This window comes from Daldinia caldariorum (assembly GCF_022478825.1).
Source record: "Daldinia caldariorum strain CBS 122874 unplaced genomic scaffold F4812scaffold_6, whole genome shotgun sequence".
NCBI lineage: Eukaryota > Fungi > Ascomycota > Sordariomycetes > Xylariales > Hypoxylaceae > Daldinia > Daldinia caldariorum.
Window position 1 is genome coordinate 78,933 of NW_025953042.1, and position 21,504 is coordinate 100,436.

Genomic DNA, 21,504 nt, shown 5'->3' on the forward strand with positions numbered 1-21,504 from the left:
ATCGCTTTCAAAGGAGGGAGGGAGAGGCCTTTATATAGACGATTCCGAAGACTTAATCAGCCGGGCCTCTTGCTACCTACCTAGGTACGTACGTCAAGACGTATTGGATCAAGGTAACAGGGACAACGGGAAGGAGATAAACGCTTGAACGTTCGAAAGCCTTTCGAACGTTTATTATTAAAAGCGTGTCAAACGTTACTTTTATATAAATATTTAAAATAATAAATATTAATAAATATTAACTGTAAAAAGACGGTTTATAATTACGAAACGGTTAACTGGTTCCAGCAGAAGTTGGTATGGAATTAGGGTAACTATAAAGTGTAGATCTCGAATATAACGATACTTAAGAATAGATAACAGGTACCTACCTAGGTAACTATTAGTTATGTGTTTAACAGGTATGTAAACTGCGGTGGATATGGATGGTTATCGTCGCAATACGAGGAAGTTGTCGACCACCAAACCGATTTGCTTGGGACGCTCATTTCTACATCATACCCGTGGGAGTAGTATTTTCCATATCTTTTTTTTTTTTTCTTTTTTTTGCTTTTTAATAATTAACAATTTTTCGAATATCACTGTGCTGACACCTTGGAATTCCTTCTTTCCATAGGATTCCTCTCTTGTTAGGTAGGTAGCTGTTATAAGTAGAACAAGTGAAAACTGTAATTCATACGAAATACAACCATCATCATCCCAACTGTGTCAGAGGGTCAGGGTTTCAAGAAAACCATCCCCCTCCCAATTCCAAACACCGGTTTCAAAGATACCCGGGTTCGGCAGTTAGCGAGCCCAGTAGGCTATTCGAGCGCCGGTTGAGGGAGGAATGGCGTCCCCGGGGTACCCGCGCCAATAAAGCCGAAACGAGCAACAAAAGCAGCCTTTCCATTCCTCCATTCCCCTCTCGTATGCGACAGATTACCTAAAGCAATGGAGAAAAGATCCGAGGAGATATTGGGAAAAGTAGCTTAGGTAGGTACTTTACGTCCTAAGTCCCATCCGTGATCGTCATCGGCTTCTTCCCGATTCGGTGATGCGCTGTAAGGAAAAGGAAAAGGAAAGACCGGCGATCGGGATCGTGCCCGTTGTTGTACGTCTGTCTATGTCTATATCTATATCTTGTCGATCTTCAATCGTTACACGGGCATGGGTTGATTTCCACGTGGGATAATGATATCGTAGGCAGAATTAGCGGGAAAAAATCTAATAAAAATTTACCGTTGAACTACCTGTTATGTACCTAGGTAACTAACTTTAAACTTCGACTCGGAAAACGTCGATACTATTTATCTTGACTTCAGTACTTCCAAGTCAGATCAATTACGTAGTATTAATTATTGACGAACTGAACCTTACGACGTTCCTCGATTGAGACTACGGGTATCATCTTGTACCAAATACTCAAATCAATAGTTCGTTTCCATCAGCGCAGAAACGACTTATTAGAGCCAAAAAGCAAGTGCGCAATGCAATTCTTCATCTCCAAATCACGTGCAAATAAAGACAAGAAGCAATGAGTTTTTAATGGGGGGGTATATTCGGGTATAGCAGGCCTGTCTATATTGACATGAATAGAGGCTTGGTCACAATGCTTTACTTGAGCATCATATAGAACCTGGATATAATGTCCGCATCTACAGCCGGTGCCATTTCAGAAAGGTATCTCGGTTTGTGTGGCCACAATTAGTTCATTAGCTCCGATTCCCTTGCTCACGCCGGTTTAAAAACAACGCAACCAAATCTTTATATTAAAACGTCATCTCTCAACAAGTAAAAAAAAAAAAATCTTCTAGCTGTAAGAAGCTTTTTACATGCCGAAGAGGGCGAATGCAAGACCACCGAAAAGAGCCAGAGAACCAGCGGCGATGTTGCTGGCACCAGCGGTGGGGATGGTGACGGGAGCCGAGGTGGAGGGGCTACCGCTCTGGGTAGGAGTCACGACGGCGTAGCTGGCGCTGGTGACGATGGTCGTAGGAACATAGGTGGGGGTCTGGTGAGTGGTGGACAGGTTGCCGGAGGGAACCACGACGGAGTAAGTAGGATTCGGGGTGCTCTTAGCGCTGGTGGTGTTGCTGGCAACGCTGCTGCTGCTCTTGACGGAGCTGGAGACGCTCAGGGTAGGGTAAGAGGGAGCAGTGCTGGAGGGAGCAGAACTGGTGACAACAGAACTGGTGGCAACAGAGCTGGTGGCAACAGAGCTGCTGCTGGGGGTAGAGGATCCCTGAGTAGGGTAGCCACCAGCAGTGCTAGTAGCGACAGAGACGGGGTAGCCACCAGCAGTGCTAGTGGCGATAGAGACGACAGCGCTGCTGCTGCTGCTGCTGCTGCTGCTGCTCTCTACAGCACCGCAAGAGGGGCCAGCGATGGCGAAGGGAAAGCTGTACTGGAAAGTAGCAGGGTTGGCGACGGAGGCGACCTTGATACCGTAGGTCTTGTCCTTGCCGAGGGAGCAGTCAACATTCCAGGTGAAAGAGCCCTCGCTAACATCAACAGCTATAAAAAAAATATTTGTTAATACGGGCATACAAATCACCAATTCGGATACCAACGATATTTTACTTACTTGCGAGGACAGGTCCGATAGAGAGAGTGGTAGGAGTCTCACCACCAAGAAGGGTGATGGTAACAGGACCAGAGTCCTTGCCAGCGTCCCACTTGATGGTGAAGGTCTTGCCGGAGGGAACCTGCTGGCCCTCAGCGGGAGAGGAGATGACGGCGTAGCCGGGAGTCTGGGCGAAGGCCGAGGCAGCGAAGGCCAAGGCGGAGGCGAAAACGGTAGAACGCATCTTGACTAAAGTTGGAAGGGAATTGGAGGTTGTTGAGGACCACGAGTGCCGAGAAGGAGAGGCAGGTTGATAAAGGAGTGGAAGGTGCCGTTGGGCTGACGCGAGCTGAGCGGAGCTGCGAAGATTTAAAAGAATGTGGGAGTCTTAAAAAAAGACTTTTGGATTTACGGCTGGATGTTGGAAGAAGGAAAAAAAGAAAAAAAGAAGAAAAAGAAACAGGAGGGCGTGAGATAAAAATGGTTGATGATATTTAGTTGACTAAGACTGGGGAGGGGAGGGTGACTGAGAGAGAGGCACAGCTCATGGCGCGATACGATCTAGAGGTACCTACCTACCTACCTAGGTACTAAGAACAAACAGATGTTTGGTTCCTGGTGTTGCCTGGCGTTGCCTGCTGCACCTGTTTATGCCTATTATGCCTGGCAGAACCTGTCAGTTCCAGTCATGGCAATCCTGGGCTCGTTCCCCTGGGCGATCCCCTAGGCGATGGGCCCCTAGTCGACGGAGGCGTGCCAGTTTCGCGGGCTAGATCTCTCTTCATGTCTCACTTAATGACGCGACAGGTATCCCACAGGCAAAGCAAACAAGAAAAGATACATTCCAGTTGGCCAGAAGCTAAGCTGGGTACATGTGATATCCGCCAACCCAGATTTCTTTACTGGTCAGACTGCAGCCCACCTGTCCACCTGCCCCTAAAGATCCATTCTTTCGTCACTCTGACTGGCCAATGGAGCCAATGGGGCCGGAGTCGCATGGGTTTTCAAAAACGGTAAAATTACAAAGACCCTCGCGAAGGAAGACCAAACGAGTTAGCGAAGGCGAAAGGGGGGCATGTAAAAAATAAAAAATAAAAAAAGCCGGCTTTTATTTTATTTTTCTCTTTTATTACACCCCGGTTGCCCTTGGGCTGTTGGATGTAACATCGCCTACTTAATAACCCGTAAATAGCTTCGATTTGAGTGAGTGATTGGAGTAAGGCGAAGTCACAAAGTAGCGCTGGTTATGCGCGTTAAATAAACGAATAAATTGAAACGTCGCTTTTGTTACGTAGGTACCTAATCGTATATTACACGCACACTTCTGCCACTTGAGGCATTCTAAGCCTCGAGGCTGAGTTGAGATTCAAAATAACTCTAGGTACCTACCTACCTGTTTAAAAGAATGTTACAAGGTTTTTAGTTTACAATTCCAAATTTGGTAGATAGCATATTAAGTACTATTGTACAATACTGAGGTACGTAATCCGTACCTACTTTAAAGAATGGGGAGCGTGGGCGATTGTTCCTGGCGCCCATCTGCTCATCTAGGAAGGCAACTTCCTGCTGCAGCTAACCTCACTTGCAGTCCGATCCGGTATGACTGGACCCGTTTCTATCGGGGTCGGCTTTATGGCCTTAGGTTGGTATAGCGGATGTTAGGTAATACTTCGTACCTTAGGTTAGGCTGGGTAGGTATGCATAATAACTATGACCTATTATACAATTACCTACCTAGGACTTTCGGGCGAATCATCCGATTTCCAACCAAACCTGTCAAACTCATTAATGCGTTTAACTATGGCAGAACTACCCACGGTGTTAATGCTCAAAAGCCGGGGGATCGTCCTATGCTATGCTACCTCTCTCAACGTCTACGTTACACTCGTAAATGTTCTTGTTACATCGTAACTCTCGATATAGCCTTTCTCCAGTTCTCGTTAACCAATTTCTCTACACAGCACGACACGAGAGAGATCGTTGTAAGGCTGCGCGAAGCTTTCTTGGCCTCACCTAGTGTCCCAAACTACCACTCTTCGTATTATACAATACATACGATACATATTGCAAATTTCGTAAATTGGGTAAGCCTGGCGTGACATCGTCCTTAAAACGTCATCGAGTCCACCTCTACTCCGCTCTATAGCATAGCATAGCATAACATGGCACGGCATAGCATAGCAGACGATATCGAGAATGACATCTTGATTCGGGTTGGTTTTTTTTGTTTTTTTTGCTCTCCTTGTCGCGTAGCTCGTGTCCAGCTCAGCCCATAACCTACTTGGCTCAAATGTCATGTCCTAGCCCCCTATTACCAAGGAACAGACGAATCAAGCCCGGCTTACAAAAGTCCAATGTAAGATGAAATAACTACTAAAGTTTGCCTCCCCGTGTGCGACAGACACCGCCTGATGGGTAAGATGCTAGATGTTACTAGTGTAAGCGAATAGCATTTTTGATTGCACGCATTGGTCCTACATCGTACATTCAATTTCCCTAAACCAAGCTGAAGGAATCCTTCGCTTCACGCGCCCCCCTGCCCTGCCCTGCTAAGCTGCCAGGCCGCAACAATAGCAGGCTGTTTCTTTTCGTCCTCTAGTAGTGGTTCTAGTTTCTTAGCGCTGACCCTACGATATAGCTATAGTACTCTTATATTATTATATTAGCCCGACTTATTTAAGGGGACGGGCCAGGGCGGTTAGCGAAATCATCGACAGCCACGCTTGGAAATCCAATACAAACTTAACCTAACCTAACCTAACCTAAGCTAGGTCTAGAACGCTTCCGATGCTGTAACGCTTTTCCCATGTGCGGTGGCGTAGGGCTGAAGACAATCGAGATGTAAGGGAGCGCACTTTTGTTTCAAACATTCGAATTCTTTGGGTATATAATATCCGACGACCACGACGACGACTACGACGGCTCGTGCGTAATAATGGGGGAAATCATTAAACTCCCTTGTACGCAAAACTTCGGGCGTTCGGTCCGGCTTTGTACAATACCGAAGGTATAATCTTACCAGTAGGTAATACAAACTCGTGGCGTGCTACCTCCCTAATTAACACGCTGGACGAGGCTGTAGGTAAGACATTGCTTACCTACTTTTACTACCTGGCGAAGGCACTACTAAGGTTGGGTATTGTCCCGTCTTATAAGTTGGCTATAGAGAGCGCGACGATGAATACATAGGTACAGAGCAGATGATATGCCGTGTATCGCAGCGTTGCGTTTGGCCCCGAGTAATTCCTCGAACCTCTCGCACAATATTTCTATAGAAGGGAGTATATGTCTACCTAGGTAGGTAAGTGATTGACTAGTTCAACTAGCAATATCTTCCCCTTCTAAACGGGTTATACCTCGAGACGCAGTGAGCGAGCGAAGAAGATGCCTTCTGGGTAACAAGCCAACAAAACGCCAAAAGCCCTCATTTTTACTCGCCTATTACTGCCTCTTCTACGTCTGCAGCAGCATTGTTTACCTCGACTTGCATCACACCATCCAATGTCTATTTGCTATAGCGCCAAGGGTCAACAAGCAACATATGTATGCGGTAATACATATATACGGACTTACGTACGAAAATATATTACTTCAGCAAATCTTGTCCAGGTCTTCTAAATAAACTAAATGCCTCGGGCCACTCAAACATCAACCAAGTTGCTTTATCCCAGCTCTAGCTCTACGATGGGTTTGTTCCATCAAGCCATGTGTTTGGTAAGTCAACTATCATACCACGTTTGCTAGAACTAAATAGTGTATCACGTAAGAAATGACCAATCTCGAATCACAATCCATTATATCGGATTGATATATTGGATTAGGTAACTATGGTCCAGTTAACCTCCAGGACGCCAAATTCCACTTATGAGCATGTTTGCGATCTTAAGCCAGGCTGGGGAAATGGAAAGCCGTGTAGTCGTGGAAATAGTTTTGGTGCCCTCTACCTCGACCGTGATTCCCCGATTCATTATCTAGAATATGAGAACACTCGCAGAGAGCTACTCAACCTTGACCGTAAGCTAGAGGACATACCTTGCCATGTCTACGTCGCATACCGATTCGTGCTGTCAGAACTTGAGACTTGTATTAGGGACAATATACCTATACCACTACTGCAGCTAAGAGGTAGCTGGTACCAAACATCATGGACGGTCAAGTACTACTGCCATTGCACTCATCTCAGCGTCTAGATGAAACTTCCTGCTCAAAACGAACACTAGTAGTTACATAGTTACCTAACCCTATGTATCATATATCACTGGTAACTGGTAAAGCCTTTGTAATGCAGAACTAACAACCTCCCTCCCATATGAAGCGTAACAGCTTAGACTGTCCGCATAGGAGGAGTGCTTAAGAAACGCCACTATTGCTGTACCACTGAAGAAATGTCCATATACCCATAAACAGGGACATATAGTAGTCGACCCTGAGCCGAACCATTCATTGTTTGGATAAGCAGCGATGAACTTGGTGTAGTTAAACGAGATAAGTACCTAACCTAACTACTTGTCTACAACAACCTAGACGGACTGGCCTTTACAAGTCCTTAACGGCAGTTAAGGCGCAAGGTAATGGATGGATGGATTAGGCATCTCAACGTTTCCTTTACTCGTTAGCTACCGCTAGTATCTGCCTCTATACATACATTCGTCTATATATTCACCAGTTTATGCTTGATGTAGGCGTAAACTGTACGAAATATCATCATGACAAAAGCAGGATCGATATAAATCATTTACATAGCAAAAACTACTTCAGAGCTAGCATATTTCTTTTCTCCTACCAAAACGTAACTACCTAGATTAAGACGTACCACCGATATGTCGTAAATGCAAATTTCGTAGACTCATAACGGCAACGGCACCGAGGTTAACAAGGAGCACGTAGCGTAGGTCGACCGCATATCCGTATGAAGAACATGTATTTGTTGCCTGACTAGTAAAGACGCAGAGATCACATGAAGCTAAGCAGCCTCCTATCTCGTACCCGTCCGTCCGTCGGCCGTGTCAAATGGCACTACCGCTCGTTAGGATCAAAAATCTCACTCTTGCCCAACTACCTAAAAAAAATCATATGAAGCTACTAGCAACCCAGCCGTTTACGCCACCATCTCCTGTGACCTTTCTCCTCCCCGGGGCGATGCACCAAATAGGTTCAGGACCAGATAACAATGAACACGATGTGCTGAAACACAAAATGCCCCCCCACGCGACCAAAATTTTTCGAAGATGAAGCCGAGAGCCGACGGGATATAATTTTTTATTTTTATTTTATCAATCGTTAAATGCGGTGCTTTTCGCTCTCTGCTCGTCATGGTAATGATTAGTTCTCGGTTGACCCTTATTACGCGCGGCCGCGTGGTGCTTTAGGTGTCTCACCCAGTCGAGAGTAGAGCATGTACAGTGCCATCCTGTTACATTCCTCGGTTCCCGTGATTGTTACAAGCCGCTCATTACTATTATCTTGCGGTTCGTTGATCTTAATCACGCTACCGCTAATTGTCCGAATCTCATTGATTTTTTGACCACCCTTACCAATGATGGCACCAACCATGTCGTTGGGGATGTAAATTTGCTGGGTCATAGGCGCTCCTGCGATAGCAGCACCGTGCATTGGTTGGGTCGGAGGACCGCCGTGAGGGTGGGGGCCACCCACGTGAGGAGCGTGATGAGGCGGTATGTGTGGTGCGGCGCCATAGCCTGCCGCCTGGGGTGTATAGTGCATCGGTACACTAGGGTTAGGTTGCGGGGTGGCAGCATGCGGGTGGTAGGGCTGCGCATACGGCGCGGGCGGCATGTGATGAGCTCGGGGGTCAGGTCGTCGACCATAGTTCTCGCGCTGACCGAAGTTGCCGCCAGCGGGTTGGGGACAGTATGGAACTACTTGCATTCCTCCGGGTATCACACCGGTCGGACCACCACTCCGAGTGGCATAGGCAGAGGCTGCCGGCCCCCCAAAGCGTTCGTTAAGCTGCTGGAGGAGCGTGCTTCCTACATAATAAGTAGCAATATGAACAGCGTCAGCTACGCCCATGACTACGAGGGAACGCTCGCTGGATAGCGGCAGGCACGAGTCAGAGGCGTTAAGCCGCGCTCCCGAAGCATCTTGAATCTCACGAATGCGGGCACCGCCTTTCCCGATAATGGAACCGATAAGCACATGCGGAATGAGCAGGCGAAGAGGGTATGTCTTAGACTGCGTGTTGGATTTTTCTGTTAAAGGTTCGTTGTTTAATGTCCGGATGATTAGACCGAATGCCTAAAATCAATGTTAGCTACTGTCTTGAAAATATTACAGGATGAGTGGCTAAGAAATACCTTGGCTACGGCCTCGACAGCTCCGCTGACTGTAAGTATTCTCTCTACGGCGCCTTTCTGATAGTCACTAACGGTGCACTTGGCATTAGATAGTTTCCGGATATTGGAAACGTTTTCGCCACCTTTACCGATGATGGTGGCAGCTTCAGGGCTAGAGATCACAGCACGGATATGAATCCAGGTGGTCTCGTCATGAGTGTTGGTCGCAGCGGCACCGGACACACCTGTAGCACCAGAAACTGCGGCATCTACGGCGGATTTGGCTTCATCAACATCAGGTACGACAGTATCGCCCTGGTCGTCTTTGACTTCAGCCTTATCCTGACTGGTATCCTCGGATTTGACTGTGCCGTTAGTTCCAACCAGCGGCAATGAGGCGATGTCACCATTGCTCTCGGGAATCTCGACATCTTTGTCGTTATCTGCGTTGTTGACTTTGTCAAGGGCGGGCCGTTTGGCTTCGGGTTGATCGCCACCGCCGCGGGAAGGAGAGGAGGCATCCTCCAGAGGGCGTTTAGCCGGATTAGTAGGGTGAGTAGGAGAGGCAGACATATTGTTCTATGAACTTGTTCACTCTTGAGCGGACGCTACGGTAGGCCGTTAAGACGGTCGAATTGAGATTGAATTATCGACTTCTTTTTATCTACACCTTGAGGGTTTTCGAAGGAAAACGTGCAGGTGCAATGGTTCGGGGCGTGATATGGTTTTTAAGTACCCTCAAGTTGATGAATATTTTGTATGCGGGATCTGGAGGTCAGGTCGGACTTGTAAGGCAGGGTCGATGATGGGACGAGATCGAAGTCGTCAAATTAGATGACGACAGGGACAACGAGAAGAGTGATGATAATGAAAGATCCGGCTGGGACCTAGACGCTCGTGCTGCAAGGCGGAATTTTGGTAGGACGAGAGTGGTGGTGATGACCTTAAACGGTAGCTGAGGGCGATTTGATGGAGGTGGAGGATTTTGCTAGCTTGACCAAAACGAAGATGTGGTGATCAAGTTGGCGGTAGAAGTATGGAAGGGCGAACGAAGTAGACAAAAGTAGGATGTGATGGTATGGAAAGAAGTGGCAGGATCAGAGACGTAGTCAGTTCTCAAACCTTTTACTCCGTCAAATAGGAAAGATCTCAGGCGGATACTCGACACCGATTTCCTTTTTTTTCTTCTTTTCTCTTTTCTATTATGTTGCGCACTTTTCTCTCCCTTCTAACGAGAGAAACTGCCTCTCTAGCAGATAAGCACCTTTAGTTAGGGCGGTGGAGGGAAGGTCGACCCGCGTCGCGTTTGGTCTTCTCGCAGTGAACTAAAGATGCGCTCAAGCAATTATAAAATGTCTTCTCCTGCTGCGGGTAGGTGCAGTAAAGGAGACTCTTAAAGGCGACTATTGCTCGTTGTCTCTGTTAAAGAGAAGTTTAATTGCGAAACTACCTCAACAATCCTCAACAAGGGAAGAAGGCGGGATGATGGGGTAATTAAACGAAGATATAGTAATAGAAGGGAGGGGGAGAAGGGGTGCAGAGAAAAAAGAGGTGCAGTGTGCTGAGATCGCAACTCGCAACGAATGCGATATGGGTGATACGAGTTGCGAGGAAGGATGAGGATGAAGGGGGGGTGGATAAAAGATTGAATTGAAGGAGGCAAGATGCGTATTGTAAGGTTGGAGGTTGTCTACATAAAGGTTGTCTCACTCTAATGCAAGAAAGATCTAACCTAGAGTGGACACCGTGCCAGTGTGCCAGTGTGCCAGTGCGCCCAGTGCTTGTTTTTTTTTCTTCTCTCTTTTGCAAGGGCGATGGGGTTCTCCTCCGCACAAAATCTTAGGGGAGATGGTTGTCCAAGCGTCATGGATTCCCACCTAATTGGCTCTAGCGCTAAAACTATGCCTTCCAAAATTCAGCTCCACACCAGCACGCCAGCACGCTTGCTAAGTACACATACATTCGTCAGCCATCGTCTATACTTCTGATTTTGGTGTTTGCCCACGTAGTGTGCTTGTACTCCAACGAGGTAAGTAGGCTCTTTCCAAACTCCATTCCAGCTACTTAGGTAGGTAGGTACCTATGTACGAATGTTATGTTGTACAACACACCGTGTACATCAAGGAAGGTTGATTCCGTTGATTTCTTTGCAGTACGTGATATCCTTGAACTATTATTCCGAGAATTTGAATTTAACAACTCTAGTTTATCTTTCATCTCCATCTTTTTTTTTCTCTCTAACTAGTGGTACTAACTTGATAATGCTAGGTTTTTGATACCTTCTCGAATCGTTGATTATACTAATATACCACGTGTATTTTTCAATACATGGTATTCAATAGAATTGGGATTAATCAACAAGACCTGCTTCAGGAGTGTTTGTGCCGCAGATCCGTCGGCACTTGACCTTGTTGTTGCATTTCTTGGCACCCCCCTTGAATCCATGCTCTCAACTAGAGGCTGCTAAAGGCTGCTAAAAGCTGCTAGCTGCATATATTCTACAATAGGGAAATATAGACGTCCATTTGTAAAAACTGAGAGCTGCAAGACATCAACCGTATCTTACCCTACCTCAAGTAACGTTGTTTGAAATACAAGAGAGAGCCTGTCTTGGCAGTCTGAATCATTAACTACCTAGGTAGCTCCCACGACGAAATGGATAACGGAGCGCGTCTTAGCGACGACACGGATCTGTTTCACACGTCCCACCTTCAAGAGACCTTGCGGGAGCTTCAAGAAAAAGTCAAAGAACATGAGGCCGCGCTGAACGAGCTGCGCGCTACTTCAAATGCACATCTCTCAAATCAGTACCATCCCCTGACGGCACCATGGGATATCATGAGGGTAGCTTACGATGAACTGGCATCGCAGACACCTTTCCTACCATATCCGGAATCCGTATTGCCTGCTCTCCTAGCTCTCCGCAAAACTCACCAGACTGTGGAGGAAACCAAGGCCTACTTAGCCTCTCATAGGGAATCAGTTGAGAAAACCAGGCGACGGCTTGAGGTGGAAAAGTCCAATCTTGAAGATCAGAAAGCCCTTTCGCAAAGTTTGCGCAATCGCATACAATCGTTGCGGGATGGCTTGGAAAGCCGAATGGAGATGGGACCGGAAGACATTGCTGCAGAACGGATGAACGAGCTGAAGCAAAAGAAAAAGTACTACGATAAAGAAACTTCAACCCTTCTCAAAGCGCTCAAAAAATTCATCGACGAGCATCTCGCGGGTATGCTTGCCGCTGAGGAACTGGGTGGCCCTGTTGTTGGCGATATCATGGATATTGACGGGGACGATCTCGCCGCTGGATTTAGCTCACAGGGCAAGCTGAAGAAGGCAAAGGAGAACCCCGACCAGGATAAACGACAACGACGCATTGATGAAATATGGGGTATACGAGAGGACGGTGAGTCGTCAGGGAAAGCTAAAGCAGGTAGCCGGGATGAAGCTGCAGCTGCTGGTGAGGAGATGCGTACTCTAACGGAGGAACTACTCAACGCCTTAGCACAATCTGATGGTGATAGTTCGGCCGCCTACGTCCAACTTCCCAGGGAGACGGCAGCTGCAAGGTTCCTAGTCAGATCTAAAGTTGCGCAGTTTCACCCTAGGGACTCCACGAAGCTTCGGCTAATCGACTTTGGTAAAGACCTGGACGAATAATACGCTCAAGCTCTCGTCTCCTGTTTCACGATATATTGATGTACATACAAGACGCAATACAACGCAAAGACTACAGCATCAAACCTGACCAGGCCAATTTCTAAATGTGTATCAGGTAAAGTTCAATTTCAAGCCTAGGGGGTTCAAAAGCCTATAGATTTCTTATAACATTCCGGGGGATTATCCAGTCTGAAGAGGAGCAACTTGAAGACCAACAAATTAGGTGATACATCTCCACGTGTCTTGTTTGCGATAAATATATAGTCCCGAGATAGGTAGTGGACATGAGGAATGATTTACCTATCATGGTTGACCACGCCTACATTCTGTGTATGGATGTACCTAACGTTAGGTACCTCCTATCTAACCTAGATACACGGGTACATCCATAAGATAGGGTACATGAAAATTCTTGGCGTCCAATTCAGCACGCCTTTAGGCCCATTGGCCAATCCCATTCATTCCCCTTAGCATTATAGGTAGGTACATACATGACTTAACCTATGCAGACGCCCCTCAACGCGTCGCCGACTCGCCGCAACCCGCGCGTGTCCCACCGTCATGTATTTTTATAATCCCACTTTCCGCCGTAGCGTGTGTAAATCTTTCTTCACCGCAACTGCTGGAACCCGATTCCTACAAACCCAACTACCCAACTACAAACGCTCACTTAGGGTGGGCAGTCCAAGACAAACAACAAACCCAGCTCCTGCCACTCATCATCATCATCATCATTCTTTCTATCCTCCTCTTTCTTCTTCTTCTTATAAATCCTCTTCTCCGTACAGGACTATGACCACTGCTGCTACATCTGCATCTGCCACTTCTCCGCCGACTTCTCCGCCCGCGAAAAGAGTCAAGACAGACGCCGCAGCAGACGCAGCTTCAACCGCCCCAAATAACAACAACACAACAACAGCAGAAACCACCACCACCGAAAAAATGGGTTCCTCCTCCGAAACCCCCTCCGTCCCCGTCCCAAACCTAGACCAATCCCCGCCCCTGCTCATCAAAAAGCTCTCCCCGAACGCCAAGCTGCCCACGCGCGGCAGCGCCTTCTCCGCAGGCTACGACCTGTACGCGTCGCAAGCGACGACGATCCCCGCGCGCGGCAAGGCGCTCGTCGAGACGGACCTCGCGATCGCCGTGCCGGCGGGGACGTACGGGCGGATCGCGCCGCGGTCGGGGCTGGCCGCGAAGCACTTCCTCGACACGGGCGCGGGCGTGATCGACGCCGACTACCGCGGGCCCGTCAAGGTGCTGCTGTTCAACCACGCGGATGCGGACTTCGCCGTCGCCGCGGGGGACAGGGTCGCCCAGCTCGTCGTCGAGCGCATTTATACCCCCGACGTCGTCGAGGTCCAGGAGCTGGAGGAGAGCGTGCGCGGCGCCGGCGGGTTCGGGAGCACGGGGAAGAATTAGGTTGGCGGTACTTACCTATGGAGCCTAGGTAGATACCTACCATGGCGTACAGCATGCAAATGGGAATACGAGAACTGGAAATGTCTTCGTTACGACTCTGGTTAGGACGGCTACCAAAGGTTTGGGTTGGAAGCTCTCGTGGACAAATAGAGGATGAGATATGAATAGAAATGAATACATACATACATATTCTACAAGAAATATCCTAAGGACTCATCATATTACATCACATTATGAAAATCAGGGTCTGCTTCTGGTGGTGGTGATGGTGATGATGTAGCACTTTCTATTCTCTCTCTATGCTTTAGGTAGTAGACATGAGTACACCAATGCCCCAATGTCACGATCTAACCTAACCCGCCCTCCCCAATGCAGTATCAATGCAGCCAGCCAGTATCTACTTAGTCCACTTACATCTTCTCCGCGCGGTACTCCACCTTAGGGTTCCGCAGACTCCCCAGATTTCTCGCCAGTTTCAATTCCGCAGCCCTCGACCTCAGCAGATGCAGCGTCTTCTCGTCCAAGTTCTTGCCCTTTTGCTTCTCGGCCAGCTCGGCCGTCGAGCTCGCGCAAGTGCGATCTAGGACCTCGTGCATGCTGGCCAGGACCTTCTCCGCCGCTCTCGCGAGGGGCAGGTCCAGGGCGTCGACGTCGTCGGGACTGAGCCACGATAGCTTTTCGACTAGGGACCCGTTCCCGTTCCCGTTTCCGTTTCCGTTGCTGTGCTTGTCGTAGTTCGTTACCGCCTCGCGCATGCGGGCTACCATCAGCGCCGCGAACATGTCCCCTGTTCCGCTAAAGTAGCATTCGAACACCGGGAACGTGATCTTGAAGAGCCTCGGCTGTCGATCCGAAGTCATGGTCGAGCCTACTACCGACATGGTACGGGTTGCCTGCGGAGAAGGGGAGGAGTCGAGGGTCGGTAAAGAGACGGACGTGATGACGATGTGGGGGACGCCGAAGTCTTGGTGCAGGACTCGAATCGCATTCTCGAGGGAGGCAAAATCGGTAATCTTTACTCCAGAAAGAAGTCTATCAAAAACGCAGTTATTAGCTGACGCACTCTCGCCCCCGCCCCCCTTTTACTGAGATATCTAAGACCAGATTTCACCGAGTCCCCCATCCACTGATCTAGGAGAGGGAGGTGTTGTGTGTATCTGAGAGCAGTGGACTTACTCAGCTTCAAACTGGTTGGGTAAGATAAGGTCGGCATATTGTATCAGGTTCTTATACGCGGGTACGACGTCCTCTGCGACATACAGGCGGCCATTGTCGCCCATAACCGGATCCAGCACCCAGAAGAAGCTCCCCGGCTTCTGGTCCTTCGACTTACGCTTGAGTTCCTTGCCGATATTCCCGACTGCCTCGACGGCGGCCGCGCCGGGTACGTAGCCGGAGAGCATCATGTCGAAGTCGTCGAGGTACGACTGCTTAAGCCCTTCCCACAGATCCGTGATCTCTTGTGCCGACACGCGCGTGCCCTTCCATTGCTTGTAGCCTGTGTGGTTGCCTTTGTAGGTTTGACATTCCTGTTAGGACACGCGATGTTCGGTTATGGGGTACCCAATTGACAACAAGTATATACGTACTAAACTGTACGGTGTTTATAGCAGAGACATCGCAACCCATAGACTGGAGCGCGAAGACGGCGATCTTATTCCCTACGTTCCTATCCGTAGAAAAAAACAGGTGTTAACGGGAAAAGGGGTGCCGCTGACGATTATTTTATGGTATATAGGGAGATATATAGGTAGGTAGGTAGGTGTATATAAGGTATATATAAATCTAGAGAACTCTCACCCTGAGACAACCTTCAAAGAGGGAATTATTAGCTACTAGAAAAATAGGAAACTGACTGCTTAGAAGCATTGGCTTTTCCCTACATGGCTGGCGACGGCTAAGACGCTCGTCTCCGGGACGAACGGCGGTTCGGCACTCATGCGGACGGTTATTGTTGACGACGATGATTATAGTGGTGATGATAATGGTGATGTTAGTAGATAAAATGCGAACTTGAATGAGTATCTAAAAGTATATACGATCGGGTGGGTGTATTATTAGAGAAAGTCAAGTAATTGGCTATGTTCCACAAATCTAGTTAAGACAATAAGCATGAGGAAAAGAAGAAGCGGAGGGAAGACTAGTAGACGGTGGAAAGCCGTGATAATAATATGACCTTCCCGCCGAGTGCCGAAGACAATAAGACGCATGACTCTCTTCGATAAGTGACCATTGAAAAGAAAAGCTGAGTCTAATGCACCTAATCAGCTTGCAGGAGTTGCCCCGCCATGACGGATAGCCCCGCACTAAGCTGCTTTCAGCTTGGTTCATCCTCAGGGCTGCGAGCGTAAGTGTATGTACCTAGTACATACCTTAAGGTGGTTTTCATTGCTTCAAAAGTTGTTAACAGCACAGCAGCACAGCAGCAGCATGAGACGACGACTTATTAAGTGGTATGTAGTCTCATCAGGTAAGAAAGTAAACTTTATATTAAGGCCACAAAACCCCATAATCGTCTCGAAAATTACGGGTTGATACCGCATCTAAAGTCAATGCATCCAACAAACCCTCCTATACTAATTATGCAATTGACATTTACCTATGTTTTTTTTGCATGCGGTTATTCATTCGTAACCAATTCGTAGACCACGAGAAGTCCCCCCCCCCCCATGGCAAATCCCGTGGTAGTCGACCACCTTCCCAACATTTTCGTGGTATATTCGTGGGTCTCACTAGTTTCTGCTACCCTTAATTCCTTTTACTCTTCATCACCGATCTGTAGCTTTGGTGTTAGTAATTTGACGTGATGGTTATAGCAAAAGGGGTTGCGGTCTTGACATACCTTGGGAGCGAGGTAGAATCTCAAATAACTGCTACCAGACAGTCCGTACTCCACCAGAAGAGGCACTTCGTTAGACAGGCAAATCTTGACGGTGCTGGACAGAGCCTGGGCTTTGCAGAAGTTGACTAGGTATTTGAGGGAGAATGTCAGGCCGACGGGCTCGGTTAATTCGATATCGATATTGAGCTCGGGCTTGTCAACGTTCTGGTGGCTTCGGAGAGTGACGGCACCGTTACCGATGTCACCGTTGCACGAGAATTTGACACCGTCCTTGGTAGCATCGATTGTCACTTGTACGCGTTAGCTACTTTTTTTCTTCATGATATGTGTAGTTTAGTGCTAATCGAGGGAGGAACAACAGAACCATCACTTATCACTTACCAGATTCGGACATAGCCATCAAATCCGTGCAGATGCGTCTGAATTCGGCTGACGGCATAGAGATAGTCGCGGCATATTCCGTTTCAGGAATACCCAGATGCTCCTGGTCGATATCCATGAGCTTCAGGTCGTATTCGCTGATACGATCGTTCTCGCTGCTCTCGAAGACGAGGTTGAGGGAGTCGGGGGCATCCTCGGCCTTCAACGTGAGGATATCTTCGTTCTGTGCCGCGCGTAGGACCTTTGTGAGGGAGACGAGGTTTACGCCGAGGGCGATGTTGCGGTCGCATCGGTAAGGAGAGAAACCTTCGGCCTTCAGCATCATCGACACCAGGGCGACGTGCGAATTGTCCATGGCCTGCAGCGCGATACCCGAGTCATTGCAGTCGAAGTTGCAGTCCTGCACCAGATCCTTGATGGAATCGACCACCTAAGAACTTGTCAGCTTGATTTGCAGTAGGAAATATATACCATTGGATTAGACAAACCTTCTTCAGGATCTGAGCCTGCTCAAGTCGTGCCTCTAACATGGTGATTAATTGTAGATAAAAGACAAGAAAAAATAAGCTATTAAAAAAAAAAAAGCTGGGTATTTGAAAATGTCGTATATGGATGGGTAAAAAGGAAGGATCGAAACGGGATTACTGTCGTAAGAATTTCTTGAGAGTGAGGTTGTTATCCAGATGGTTTTTCTCTAAAATTGGGTTACGCTGGAGAATATTGTTAAGAAATATAATTCTAGAAATTAGTGGGATAAGCTGGGGAATGGAGACGCGTTGGGTGGTTGGACGCGTCTTTAATTGAAGGCAGACGCGCGAAAGCCCCATCTTTACCTGCCTACAGCAGGTACCTACCTAAGGTTAGGTAGCCTAATACGCCATGTACATACCTAAACAGCCAATCAATTGATCTCAAGGCTCGTCATTCCCATGTACCTACCTAATGGTTAACCTACCTAAATACAGGGCCATAGGTAGTTTTCGTTATCATCTACACTGTACTTTGATACCCCTTTATTTGCACTTCACATCGTAAGAAGCGTAGGTAGTTCATCATGGTGTCTTCTCAACTCATTCGAGTTTCTTTTTATTATTTTATGTACCTTATGTATACGCCTACGTACCTACATAAGTCAGGCGAATCTTGTTTTTTATATTGTATGTACGAGTGACATAGAAAAGACATTAAGCAAAGATCGTATGGATGACCAGCTCTCTATGCAGTAAATTCGACCCCCCCAAGAAAAACCAAATAAAGAAAACGCCATGACGAAGTCAACTTCGAATCGGATCGCTCTCTATCCCAAATGCGCCATATTACAACCGATGACCCAGTTCATAATCTAGTCGTTACCTGCGCCTTGGGCCCAACTGGTGCTGCTAGTCGAAATGATACAGTGTTTAACGAAATTTTTCAAAGAGAGACTCGACCACGTCCGGGATTCTTTTCTAATACGCCTTGTAATTCTCGCATCATGCCCCTTTGGGCTTCGGCCTTTGCCTTGGCGATTTCTCTAGACTTTCGATCCTCTCTCATCTTGATTATTCTTTCTTCCCGCGTGAGTAAACTCTTTGGGCGAGGAATTGAGATGGCCTCGAATACTTCCGGCTCCGGCTCTGACGGCGGCGAAGAGCCCCCAGTAAGCTTCTTATATGCGTCGGCAACACCTTCGTCCTGGCTATTCTCATCCTCCTCCGCTATGGTCCGCCCGCTCATCGTGCTTAGGGGAGACATGAGCGTAGAACCCATCGAGGATAACCGTTTCTCGTTTCTGTCGATACCAGACGCTAGCGAAGCCTTTCCTGACTGCCACGCTTCCATTAGATCCCGTAGGTCCTGTCCAATTGACTCATACTGGGCCATGAACAATGGCCCTAAGTCGGTAATATCGTCAGCTTCGTTCAGAGCCTTGGATGACTCCTCACGCAGGAGATGCAGTTTAGCCTGCACACTGCGGATATTCATAGTCATCGAATTCAATCTGCGAACCTGGTGACGCCATCGATCATGACTTGGCGTCTCGGGGCCCCGAGGACTCTTGGGAATTTGGACTAGAACCGGATTATTAGAAAATAGTAGTTATGAAACGTAGAGCTAGCTCACTTACAGTCATTATCAGCCAGGATATCTCTCACCCTCGTGTAGGCTTGCCTCGTGACCATATTTAATTCCTCAAATGCTTCTAGTATAGTCGTAAAACGGTGTCGGTCAGAGTCGTTACCGGCAGTGTGAAGAGCAAGCAAGCCACTTAGGAACATTTTCCTAATATCGTGGAAGAGAAATGCGGCATCTTTCAAGGGTTGCAATTTCTCAGCGTCCTGGGCGTCAGTCTTTGAAAACACCTGGAACCTTTCCACCACATCGGCGACTGTGAACTGATACTGCGATTGCAATTGCAGCAATTCGGTCTGTTCTGCGAATGCCCAAATCGTAAAGGCCACATGATAATACTTGGAAATGACTTCCGTTAAACTGTTTCGGAGGGCTTTCCTTAGCTGAAGGCACTTAACGTTTTGTCCGTTATTCTCCAATCGACTGATAGGAGGGATAGGCGTGCTCCTATTTATAGATTAGCTAGTCAAACTACCGAGTTTTAGGCGCAAAGTTAGACTCACAGTCGATATCCACGAGAGACTAATTCTACTTCCATTACGAAATTTAATGCTGCACTGTTTGCGCAATCATATTCCCGGGAGAGCGAGAAAAATTTCGAGGCTTCTACTAGCCCTTGCTTCTGAATATTCCTTAGAATCTGTCTTCGCACGTACGCCCTTACGAATAGAGACGCTAGAGACGCTACGACAACGAAAACTAGCAGTCCCCTCCAAGTCGGTACAAATCCCCCTAACGAGAACCAACGGATGACCAACGCCGTTCCGAAGCCGAACACGACCGCGGCAACAGCGCCGGAAACTGTAATTCCATGGAAATTTGATTCGCCAGCCGGTTGCGATAGCGTAGGATCGTCTGAAGCTTGATAGCCTAGAACTAAGGGGTTGTCTAGAAGTTGGGACTGTATAATTGCGAGACGCAGCCGCTCGAGGAAACCGATCGACCGAGCATGATCGATAGATGAGGTTACGGCCTCGACTAACAGTCGCAGCACATCGAAGATAGGGGAGGCATGGTTATGGAACTCGTCGAAGTTGAGGCGGGATGGGAGATTGTTGGCATCGAGATGCAGGGGTCTAGGGAGGTGTTCCCTAAACCTCTTCCGGACTTTGGCAAACCCCCTCGGGGCGAAGTCTCGCGGTGGACTAGACGATGGCGATCTATCGTAATTCCTATCGTCGTCGGATTCCTGCCACTGAGATTCTTCTCTTTCCCCCGTGCCTGTAACTATGATTAGGACTGTGGGAGATCCGGGCATTTCGGTCGCTAAAGGAGGGATGCTCCAGCGAAGAAATTGAGGGGCCAATGTATAGCACGGAACCAGCATACGTACCCTCGAGGTAGTTGCTCAAAGGCGTGCCCTCATCTACGTGAGTCTCCATGTAATTGCAAGTGTCGCACGACGGATCGCGTCCATCTGGCGCGAGACGACTTATGATTCGCTCAACGCTCAGTCGCACTTGGTCGTATTGAATATGACAAGGTTTGGTTTTCACTAAAAAAAAGGAAAAAGAGCGACAATAGAATCTTTAAGGAAAATTAGGTACGTAAATGATTCTAGGTGGGTTTGCAAAGGAATAGCAAAGGGAACGGTTAAAAAAAAAAGGAATGAAAGGTTGTTAACGGAAGAAGTGAGGTAACAAGTGCTTTGTTCACTTGACTCGTATGTACACATGAGATTAACATTAACAAGTTGATCCTTAGTAGATTAATAAGATCCCTAATACCTAGGTCTCCCTGACTGGTAGCACAATTGATCTAATTAGGCAAGTAGCTAAGTAAAGTACCTAGGTAGCTAAGTAGCTACATCCTGGCAAAAATGGCAATCTAAGTAGACGGGACTGAAAGATTACCTCTACCGTATGTACCTATAAACCTTATTTACTTGGTAATATACATTACCTATACCATTCCCTACATGAATGAGGTAGGCGCATGCTACATGTAGGGGCGGGTAGGTACGCAGTGAGTAATGTCCGAGATCCCGTCAAGGGGGTTAAAGCTAAAGCTTTCCCCATAGAAAGCCCCGTATTCAAAAAGTCTCCATTAGCCTCCATTTTAGCCTTCATCAGCGCCGTTTCGTCATGGAAGGGGGGGGGAGTGACCTCGAGAACGTCTAGAACTTGCTGAATTGCTAAACCGATGAATTTAGAAGTGGAATTGTACATACATTTCTAAACTATAACATGCCTTAGCGCCTGCAGTCAGCCTTAGCCAAAACGTTTGCAGTCCGATATGAACCAATG

At 47.7% G+C, this 21,504-nt stretch overlaps 7 protein-coding genes across 7 annotated transcripts; 2 read left to right on the plus strand and 5 right to left on the minus strand.

Moving 5' to 3' along the window:
- Window positions 1-1,191: 1,191 nt before the first annotated feature.
- On the minus strand, window positions 1,192-3,076 carry F4812DRAFT_423874 (Ser-Thr-rich glycosyl-phosphatidyl-inositol-anchored membrane family-domain-containing protein). Its single transcript, XM_047933785.1, has 2 exons — window positions 2,567-3,076; window positions 1,192-2,496 (listed from the first exon to the last, which is right to left on the minus strand). The coding sequence occupies exons 1-2, from the start codon at window positions 2,787-2,789 to the stop codon at window positions 1,811-1,813; spliced, it is 909 nt and encodes a 302-aa protein (XP_047790936.1). The 5' UTR covers window positions 2,790-3,076; the 3' UTR covers window positions 1,192-1,810.
- Window positions 3,077-7,888: 4,812 nt separating this feature from the next.
- On the minus strand, window positions 7,889-9,414 carry F4812DRAFT_458151 (uncharacterized protein; the record flags this gene model as incomplete). The annotated part of the gene is made up of 2 exons (XM_047937319.1): window positions 7,889-8,803; window positions 8,863-9,414. The coding sequence occupies 2 exons, from the start codon at window positions 9,412-9,414 to the stop codon at window positions 7,889-7,891; spliced, it is 1,467 nt and encodes a 488-aa protein (XP_047790937.1).
- Window positions 9,415-11,282: 1,868 nt separating this feature from the next.
- F4812DRAFT_337467 (uncharacterized protein) lies at window positions 11,283-12,836 on the plus strand. Its single transcript, XM_047931607.1, has 2 exons — window positions 11,283-12,616; window positions 12,725-12,836. The coding sequence occupies exon 1, from the start codon at window positions 11,497-11,499 to the stop codon at window positions 12,499-12,501; it is 1,005 nt and encodes a 334-aa protein (XP_047790938.1). The 5' UTR covers window positions 11,283-11,496; the 3' UTR covers window positions 12,502-12,616; window positions 12,725-12,836.
- A 457-nt stretch (window positions 12,837-13,293) lies between these two features.
- On the plus strand, window positions 13,294-13,923 carry F4812DRAFT_458153 (deoxyuridine 5'-triphosphate nucleotidohydrolase; the record flags this gene model as incomplete). The annotated part of the gene is made up of 1 exon (XM_047937320.1): window positions 13,294-13,923. The coding sequence occupies one exon, from the start codon at window positions 13,294-13,296 to the stop codon at window positions 13,921-13,923; it is 630 nt and encodes a 209-aa protein (XP_047790939.1).
- Window positions 13,924-14,186: 263 nt separating this feature from the next.
- F4812DRAFT_423890 (Ribokinase-like protein) lies at window positions 14,187-16,144 on the minus strand. The gene is made up of 4 exons (XM_047933786.1): window positions 15,724-16,144; window positions 15,513-15,592; window positions 15,100-15,433; window positions 14,187-14,955 (listed from the first exon to the last, which is right to left on the minus strand). Exons 2-4 carry the CDS (start codon window positions 15,550-15,552, stop codon window positions 14,334-14,336), a joined length of 996 nt encoding a protein of 331 aa, XP_047790940.1. The 5' UTR covers window positions 15,553-15,592; window positions 15,724-16,144; the 3' UTR covers window positions 14,187-14,333.
- Window positions 16,145-16,302: 158 nt separating this feature from the next.
- F4812DRAFT_423895 (proliferating cell nuclear antigen) lies at window positions 16,303-18,044 on the minus strand. The gene is made up of 4 exons (XM_047933787.1): window positions 17,635-18,044; window positions 17,147-17,576; window positions 16,766-17,055; window positions 16,303-16,699 (listed from the first exon to the last, which is right to left on the minus strand). The coding sequence occupies exons 1-4, from the start codon at window positions 17,674-17,676 to the stop codon at window positions 16,682-16,684; spliced, it is 780 nt and encodes a 259-aa protein (XP_047790941.1). The 5' UTR covers window positions 17,677-18,044; the 3' UTR covers window positions 16,303-16,681.
- Window positions 18,045-18,204: 160 nt separating this feature from the next.
- On the minus strand, window positions 18,205-20,951 carry F4812DRAFT_423902 (Mysoin-binding motif of peroxisomes-domain-containing protein). The gene is made up of 3 exons (XM_047933788.1): window positions 19,762-20,951; window positions 19,254-19,705; window positions 18,205-19,197 (listed from the first exon to the last, which is right to left on the minus strand). Exons 1-3 carry the CDS (start codon window positions 20,583-20,585, stop codon window positions 18,560-18,562), a joined length of 1,914 nt encoding a protein of 637 aa, XP_047790942.1. The 5' UTR covers window positions 20,586-20,951; the 3' UTR covers window positions 18,205-18,559.
- Between the last annotated feature and the right edge of the window lie 553 nt (window positions 20,952-21,504).